Source organism: Kryptolebias marmoratus, linkage group LG23, assembly GCF_001649575.2.
Source record: "Kryptolebias marmoratus isolate JLee-2015 linkage group LG23, ASM164957v2, whole genome shotgun sequence".
Classification (NCBI taxonomy): domain Eukaryota; kingdom Metazoa; phylum Chordata; class Actinopteri; order Cyprinodontiformes; family Rivulidae; genus Kryptolebias; species Kryptolebias marmoratus.
The window spans coordinates 3,453,925-3,462,838 of record NC_051452.1 but is presented as its reverse complement, the minus strand read 5'-3'; the positions used below and the strand labels follow the sequence as shown (position 1 = coordinate 3,462,838).

Genomic DNA, 8,914 nt, shown 5'->3' with positions numbered 1-8,914 from the left:
AATTTAATCAGTTTCGTCAGCACTGATTGTGTTTTGGTTGTCGGAGTCTCGGCGCTCTTTAGTTCTGCCCCGGGGTGGCTCGTTACAGCGCACCCATCTGACACCGAGCGGCTCGATCTGAACCAATGAGATGGCCAAGATGGCCGCCACACCCAGCAGACCTTGGAGCGTTATTAATGCCGACCTGAAACCCGCCGTGGTCGTATTCGTGGTCTGGCGTTGGCGACGTGAATCCTCCAAGAAGGAAATAAGCCTTTCGACTTTAAACGCCGTTATTCTCCTTTTTCCCGTGGATTTCCTTCAGCCTGGCGTTAAATCCAAAGGTTAATTAGCTGCAGCCGTCAGCGCAGGTTTTTAATTCTTCCTGGGACTTTCAGGCCACGCCTCCCGCTCGGGTCGATGAAGGCGACACCAACCCACACGTGTCTGAAGGGTCCCGACGGTGAAACTCCCGGTTTAGCTCCACCCCTCGCTGCAAATGAAGTTGTGAATTGGGGGGGGTAAACTCCCAGGTAAGGCCTCTGGCTGATGTGGAGGAACAAAAAACCGAAACGTCTTTTAAAGCTTTCCACCCCCCCGAGGATCTCTCCGTTCTGATTCAGAGTTTCGCTGGTTTTTCCTGCTGTTTGCCCCAGTTTGAGCTCGCAGACACGCCGAAGTCGCTCTGAGTCGTAGCAGACATTTCAAATTAAAAAGGGAGCCCAGAAGGGCCCGGTTCTGTTTGGGTCCCCCCCCCCATCCTGCATATCGTGTTGGAATCTGCTCCGATGTTTTGTCTCATTTCAGCAGAAAACTGGGGGAAAATTACAAAAATAAAAGTGACACATCGGAGAATATTTGGCTCGTGGCGAGCGGGGTTGTTTGATTTGCATAAAGCAGAAATGTGCATGTGTGTGTGTGTGTGCATGTGTGTGAAGGCTGCCACTTCGGGCTAACGCTCGATGACTGCTGCTGTCGGATGTGAGCCATGTGTGGGCGTTTTGTACGAGCCCACTCAGCACAGCTGCAGTGATGTCAGCTGCCATGTGGCCTCTCTCACACACACAGACACACACACACACACTCGGCTACGCTTCAATCCTTGCGAGGACCCTCGTTAACAACAATCAGCGGCTAAACGACTGACAACCGCAGGCAGAGCAGCCAGGCTTTAAACTGAGACCGTCTCACGATGAGAATCGGCGCCGTTGTCGGCGTTTCAGTCGAACCTCGCGAAGCGACGTTTTGCTCGATCCCGTCCAATCTTGTGAGGTGCGCCGGGGGAGACTCTCAGCTCCGAATTCCAGCTCTCTTGCTGCAAAATCACCCGAGTTCTGGCCGTTTTACTCGCTGAGGCGGCCATTTTAAACTGGATCGACTCGTGGAGGCGCTGCCAGTGACAAGATATTTTGCTAACAGTGAATGATGAGTTCGGTGAGTGTGCGTTGTGGACAACTCTCAGCTACTACCACACTAAACTTTAATTCAATATCTGTAAAATTGACTAATTTATAGTCATTTTTTTGATTTTTAAGGTTAGGGTTAGGGTTCTTGAATTGTGTTTTTTGCGAGTTTCGTTAAAATCCATGAAGTGGTTCATGAGATATTTTGCTAACAGACACGGCTAAAAAAAAAACACGCCACGCTGAAAACCACCGCAGCTGCCGCGGCATGTCAACCCGGGAGGGCGAAGGTCAGGCGAAAACAGGGACCATCAGCAGGGCTCTGAAGGGTGTGTGTGTGTGTGTTTTACGGTCCTCTCCTCTGCGCGTGGGTTAATCATTGCGGCGGACGCGAGTAAAACCAGCTTTATTTGTCCCGACCGACACGAGCTCCTTCAGGAGCGCCCGGCGACCCGGGGCTCCCTCAGCGGCGCCGTTACCCAGAAGGCAGCTGGAACACGGCCGTGCGCGTTCCTTTGAGGATGTTTGGGGGAATATCGGGTTTTCTCGGCGCTCCATCCTGAATTTTACGCCCAACAAGAATTACGGCTCTGCAGGGAGATTATTGCATCACAAAGTCCACCAGAGTTTAGTTTTAATGCTGCGTTCAGTTCCAGGCTGTGCACAGAGCCGTGCACAGAGCCGTGCACGACTATAACTGAGCCTTAACGCTGCCAAAGTCGTAATAAAACATCACAACTTCTTACACATATAAGGCACTCTGTTGTTTTTTGAGACAATTGAAGGTTTTTAATTGAGCCTTATAGTCTGTAAAATACGGTACAAAAAAATGTCATGACAGGAAGGCTTTTTTTTTTAACTGAGCCCAGAAACCCAAACGTCAACAAATCAGCCTTTTTATACCTGTTTGTCGTTGTACTTTATCCTGATATTGTCGCAGTCGAACCTTTTGACCATGTCGCTGAAATGGCTAACAACGAAGATGGAGAAAAGGTTCTTTTAATGAGCTTTAAAATCAAAATCCTGAACATCCGTCTGATGAAACAAAAGGCTTCTGGTGCAGAGACGTGTGCTGCGGCTAACTCTGCTGGTCGAGAATCTTTAATATTTCGTAGAAGAGGTGGACATAGTTTCCACAAAGTAATCCTGTCAACATAAGCTAAACAGACCCTGCTGTCTGAGTTTGTTTTGGTCAGGAGAGGAGGTGGCTGTAGGTTTGACGTGTCACTTCCCTAATTTTAATTTTTATTTGTTTCCAAGCGTCAGCCCTCCTCTGAAAGCCTCCATGTGAATCGACGGTTAGACGCTCTAAATAAAGTTTTCTTCATTTTAACGTCGCGGTCGGGCAGTGGTAACGCTAACGCTAATATCCCCCCGCTGGCTGATATTCAAAGCTTTTATTGGAGGCGTATTTATAGCATTTTTATTATTGATCCTAGTTTCTAGTTTCAGGCCGATTGAAGGAAAATTGTTTTCTTTCAATCCATTCAGGACTAATTAAGTTTTATCTTTAAGAGTTTTGCTCTGCTGCAAACAAAACTGTGTTTTATTGTTGGTAAGTTCTGTTATTAATCTGTTTCCACACATTTATGTCTTCCATGAGACGTTTTCAGATTTGGCTGTAACATCAGCGGAGGTTTTTTTTTTCCACCTTCTCTGCCCTGAAATAAAACGCAGGGTGGGTTAGGGTTAGGTCTCTGTAATAAAAAGCTTTTATTTTAGGTTTCTTTTTCACCACACAGCTCTATAATTCCCACTGGCATGAGGAGCGGCGCAGACCGCCTACTGGAAATCCAGAATATTCTGGGAAAACGCCGCTTCTCCACCGGTTGTGTGTACGTACGTCTCAGCAGAGAGTCTGAAACCTCCTGTGTTTGTTTCAGGGGCCCCTTCAGCGTGGTGAGGCGCTGCATCAACAGGGACACGGGCCAGCAGTTTGCTGTGAAGATCGTGGACGTCGCCAGCTTCACCTCCAGCCCCGGCCTCAGCACAGAAGGTGAGACGTCGCCTGAGCTCCCGCCGCCGCCGCCGTGGCTTCTTAGGAGAGTTTTGTTCGACTCGGTTCGATCGGGACGGTTTGAGGACGTTTGTCGAAAAAAGGGAAACTGAGGCGCCGATCATAGGTGTGTGTGTGTGTGTGTGTGTGTGTGTGTGTGTGTGTGTGTTGGCAGTCACTGTGCACCATCTGTGGCGCCCCAGCCTGAGATTAGACTGGCAGCCAATAACAGCAAGACGAGGAAGTGACCCGCGGGAGGTGAAACGGAAAAATAAAAAGAGGACGTAAAGCTGTGTTTTATACAGAATCTGTTCTGACCGTCAGCAGCTCCTCTGAGCGTTCGTGGCATCCCGAGTTTAAATCGGCGTCCCGCAGGTAACTCCACGTGAGTCTTTCAGAGACCCGTCCCCAGTCCCGGCGTGGACACCAGCTGCTTTAACCTCCGAGCTGAGAGGACGCTGGAATTAGGAAGATTCTTTCAACTAGAAGCTGATTTTTTTTTTTTAAAATGTGACAGGTGTGGTCGTGGGGAGGAGTGGCAATAAAACAAACAAATAAAAAGTTTATTTTAAGATTAAAAAGGGAGCAAAGAACCAAACGGTCGCTGGTGTGGAGCAGAGGTTTAAATCAGGACTGAATTCTTTCAGCAGCAAGTTTTCTTTTATAAATTCAGCTTCTGGATGTTTGAGTCTTACTGAAGAAAGGAAAGACGTTCTGAGATGTTTGTAGTTCACCCGATGATGAGAAACCAAACGAGCGCAGGGGGGGTTTCGGACCTGCAACCTTTTCCCCCCGTGAGTTAAATGCCTCCAGAACCCGTCGTCCTCGAGCTTTTATTTGGTTTCTTCGTGTTGCCGCCTCTGTCTGCCTCTGAATCCTGGTTCCAGACCTGGACTGGAACCAGAACCGAGTCGGCTGGATGTTCTCGTCTTCCAGCTGGATTCGATTTGTTTGGACTGAAACTGCCTTGGTGTGTGGACGCTTTTAAGCCAGGGGAGGGCCTCCATCCTGCAGGTTTTACCTGTTTCCTGCTCCAACACACCTGATTCAGAGGTTAAATCACCTCTTCATGTTCTGCAGAAGCCTGTTAATCAGCCATTGATTCAGATCAGGTGTGTTGGAGCAGAGGAACAAGGAGAACCTGCAGGATGGAGGCCCTGAGGACCAGGATTGTCCTGCATAAGGAAGGTTGCTATAGAAAACTGGGTTGCCAAGTTAAAATCCAAGATGGCCACCGCCTCATATAATGTGTGTGTAAATCAGCCACCACATTTATTTAAGGAAACTATAGTTTTAAGTAAAATAAAAGCTAAAAAAGCAGAGTTTCCTGGCAGGATTGGGTTGGCTGGGACAGGTCGATCCGCGCCGCCACAGGGAGGTAAATCTGTTCTCCCTGTGTCTCTGCTGTCTCTAAATCAAACAACATTAACACTAAGTGACGTATATTTGGACGTCCTGTTCGAGAAGAACGCTTCAAAAACTAAAAACCGTCACCATTTTTTTTCCGCTCATAATCGTCACATTGCATATAAGCTTACCTCGACGTGCGGCGCCGTAAAGGGAGAAACAAACTCGTTTCTTCCGACGGTTTTCGAAGTCGCTGGAAGAAACGAGCCCGGAGAGCTGGATTCCAGCCCGACTCGAGAACACGCACCTTGTAGCTTATTAAGAAACGACCTGCGTCGGCAGAAATGTGAGCGAAAAGGAGGCTGAAGTGCCGGCTGGGGGAGGATTACTGTAAGAAAGTCGGATGCAGGAAGTGAGAATTTCTCATTTCTGATCGTTTCTTGGTCCAGCTCCTGTGAACGTTACATCACAAAGTCCCGCTCAGAAATGGAACTGGTCCGGTCCAGAGCGTTGGAGAGCGGTTAATCAATGAGCCGGGGAGGGACGGGAAATAAAGGACGCATTGGGACGGGAGAATGGGGGCTCTGTTGTCATTTCCCCGCGTTGCGTAACGACACAAAGAGCGGCGGACTCACAGACGGAGAGCGGAGTGTAGAAATGAGGTTTTCTTTTTTTAATGGACCCGAAAAACCCAACAAGAGCTCGCTGTGAGCGCCTGTTTTAAGCCCCTCCTTCCATCTGAAACAGACGCTCTCTTACTTTTTAATTATTATAATTATCTAATTCTGTATTTAATCAGATATAATTTTAGTTAATGACTAATAAGATGAACAATCTTATCGTAAGTTTCACAATTTTTTTAGAGTGTTTTAATTGACGCCCAACAGGTGCGTTATTGTTAGTCTGAACGCTCGCCTCGTTCTGCAGCTGTAAAATGGTTCAACCGGCCGAGGGTTCGGCTGAGGCAGCTCAGGGGACAGTTACACACAAAAAATAAAACAGGAAATGGAAATCCTACCTTTTGACTCGCAGCCAAATAAACAAATTGTTTTGTCACAAAACGGTCCAATCTATTCAGCAACAGGCCGTCGGTTTCTCGTTTGGAGACGGTTAAAAGGCAGATTGTGATTTATTTATGCGAGCATTGTCGAGATTTGAAGGTTTTCTGGCTCCAGAATGTGATGCAATTCTCTCTTTAATGTGGTGAAAATGGACGGTTTGGGTTTGACATCGACGCCGACGTGCAGCTGCGTTCACTCGCTCTGCATCTGCTGCAGCTCGTCTTTGTTAGTTAGTTCGTTCATCTTTCTGTCCAAACTGTGAAAACTATTTATAAAAGCTGCAGAGTGAGCTGCTCTTTGTCTCCCTCTGGTGGCGATGCAGGAGTAGGGCAGGTCTGTTGAGTTTAGTTTTAATTGTTCTGTCGTCTCCGGGAGCTTTTTCAGGTTCAGTTTTTTATTAATATTGTTGTAATTTATCACCGTAAAGATCCGAAGGAAAGTGAAATAAAAACTAACGATTCCTCTGAACTGTTTTGCCCTCCAGATCTGAAGCGGGAGGCCAGCATCTGCCACATGCTCAAGCACCCCCACATCGTGGAGCTGCTGGAGACCTACAGCTCCGACGGCATGCTCTACATGGTCTTTGAATTGTGAGTACGCTCGCTTCCTCCCTCCCTCCTGGGCGCAGCACCGCCGCCGGTCCACGACCGCACGAGGGGGGCTCGTGCAGAGCGAGCTGCGCGGCTGGAAGGAAGACGGAAAAAAACAACAAAAAAGCCACAAAGCGGAGCTAAATTTATCAGCGGCTAACAGATGGCTGAAGTTGGCAATTTTACACTTTTGAAACAAGCTCTGCGGTGGCAGGTTTACTGGTTAAAAAACAAACAAACAAACAAACAAGGTTGGCTCAGATAAAAACAGGTCATTAACTGTTTTACTTTCCTCGTCACCCAACCTCACATTAAATCTGGTTCATGTCATAAACTGATGTGAGGAAAGAAGAGATCAGTGTTTATTTGATCTCATTCTGTTCTCTGTTTGGACCAAGTTTCTGTAAATAATAACAAGGAATAGACTTGTTCTTCCATAAACAAGCATGTTTTTGTGTAAACTTTAATCTGTACACATGTTGCTCCTCTCTGGCAGCATGGACGGAGCAGACCTGTGCTTCGAAATCGTGAAGCGGGCGGACGCCGGGTTCGTTTACAGCGAAGCCGTGGCCAGGTAGGACGGTGGAAACGGGTGGCAGTCGATACGGGAACGACGCTCGCGCCCTGACTGATCCGTGTCTCTCCGTCTGTCCCCCCCCTGTAGTCACTACATGAGGCAGATCCTGGAGGCGCTCAGGTACTGCCACGACAACAACGTGATTCACCGCGACGTCAAGGTGAGACTCGTTTTACAAACCTGAAGGCTGCAGAATTGATTAGCTGTGGTTAGGGTTATTCCATCTTCAATCAGTCGTAGACGTAGCTGATCCTCTGGTTCATGAGATATTTTACAAACAGACACACAAAGAAAAGATGTGCTACACATTCTCCAGGAAACGTTGTGAAACAGCATCTGATCAAAGTGTTTCCTGTCCCGTTTTATAAGACAACGGAGCTCATTTCCTGCGGCCAAATTTAACGGACTTATGAGCCTTTTACTTTGGAGTTAGCAGAAGTTTTAACCCGGCAGGAGAAAAGCAGATTGTTGGTTCATCTGAAACTGGTTCGACTCGCCTGGACGCTGGTTTTCACGAGTTTTTCTTCAAGTGCAAGAAGGAAAACTTGGACTTTTGTATTTTATGAACACATCTATTTCTGTGACAAACAAGCTGATTACTTTATTAAAACATTGACATCCACAGGAAGAAGACAGCCGAAGTGTTCTTCTGTTAGATTCTTGGTTACAACCTTCATGCGTGGTCAGGCTCTTTCAGTTCATGCACACTGTTGGCCAGCAGATGGCGCCGGCGGCGTCTCTTCCGTGCAGCGCCACTCTGAAGTCACGACACAGAAGGCCCGCCGGTTGTCCGTGGCGGAGCTTACCGACGTCACCTCGTTGAAGGCGGCCGGCCAGGCGCCGGCCCACGACCCGCAGGGCCATTCTGCGCACCGACCCCGACAGCAGGAAGTACATGACGGGGTCCAGGCAGCTGTTGAAGACGGAGAACAGCAGCGTGACCTCGTTGGTGCGGTCGGCCAGCTGCTGCGCGGTGCAGGACTTGAAGTAGTCCATCTGGGTCAGGATGTAGAACGGCCGGAAGGTGTGGTACGGCACGAAGCAGACGGTGAACAGGAAGAGAACGAAGAAGGACTTCTTGGCGGTCTGTTTGTATTTGCTTGCGTTGGGGAAGTCCGGCTGGTTTTTGAACACCTGAAGCAGCCGGGAAGCTATTTTGGCGTAGGAGACCACGAGGAGGACGAACACGAGCCAGAACATCAGCACCACCGTCAGGTTGATGTAGGCCTTCCACCTGCTGGCGATCCTCTTCTTGAACTGGAAACACGTCCCGTCTAAGCTCTTATCCTCCGGCGTGGAGACCAAGGTCAGCGACATGGCGAGGAACAGAGCCCAGAGAGCGCCGCACGCCGCCCAGCTCCACAGCGGCCTCAGCCGCGTGCTCCTCCGGGACCGGCCGCTCCCGCTCAGCCTCAGGTAGCGGTCCAGACTGATGAGTCCCAGCAGCACGATGCTCATGTACATGTTCATGTAGAAGATGTTCCCCACGAAGCGGCAGGCCACCGAGCCCAGCAGCCACCGGTCCCCGTTCACGTGGTAGAAGGCCCTGAAGGGGAGGGACGCCAGCAGGACCAGGTCGGCCACGGCGCAGTTGATAAGCAGCACCCGCACTGAGTTGCGGCTGGAATGCAGGAAGAGGAAGACCCAGAGAGCGAAGAGGTTCCCCGCCAGGCCCAGGACGAAGAACAGCGAGTAGAAGACGGCCAGCGGCAGGCGGAGGGGCTCGCTGTCTATCGTGCAGCTCGGAGGCTCGGATGAAGCGTTGGAAGCGGAGACGGTCGAAAGCAAACCGGCCGGAGAAGCTTCCGAGAACGCAGAGGTTGGCGAGTTCACGGCGGAGGCGAACGCGGCCATCTTTGCCTCAAACGTTCTGCGAAGAGAAACGCACAGTCAGCGCTTTAGTTTCACGCCGAGGAAACATTTCAACGTTTCTGAGTAACACAGCATTAAAGAAGGTAAAC

The 8,914-nt window shown here is 49.4% G+C and overlaps 2 protein-coding genes across 10 annotated transcripts in view; one reads left to right on the top strand and one right to left on the bottom strand.

The window, feature by feature from the left end:
• The window catches only part of LOC108249344 (peripheral plasma membrane protein CASK), a 27,117-nt gene that overhangs the window by 4,486 nt on the left and 13,717 nt on the right, over nucleotides 1-8,914 (top strand). For all 9 annotated transcript variants that reach the window (XM_017438675.3, XM_017438672.3, XM_017438676.3 and 6 more), the window contains exons 2-5: nucleotides 3,266-3,378; nucleotides 6,271-6,376; nucleotides 6,873-6,950; nucleotides 7,041-7,113. In XM_017438675.3, coding sequence (XP_017294164.1) covers nucleotides 3,266-3,378; nucleotides 6,271-6,376; nucleotides 6,873-6,950; nucleotides 7,041-7,113 — 370 coding nt within the window. The remainder of the gene's footprint in view (nucleotides 1-3,265; nucleotides 3,379-6,270; nucleotides 6,377-6,872; nucleotides 6,951-7,040; nucleotides 7,114-8,914) is intronic.
• The window catches only part of LOC108249345 (probable G-protein coupled receptor 34), an 18,771-nt gene continuing 16,963 nt past the window's right edge, over nucleotides 7,107-8,914 (bottom strand). The window contains 2 exon segments of the mRNA XM_025002108.2: nucleotides 7,107-7,775; nucleotides 7,777-8,823. Of these exon segments, the coding sequence (XP_024857876.2) occupies nucleotides 7,652-7,775; nucleotides 7,777-8,823 (1,171 nt within the window). The 3' untranslated portion in view covers nucleotides 7,107-7,651.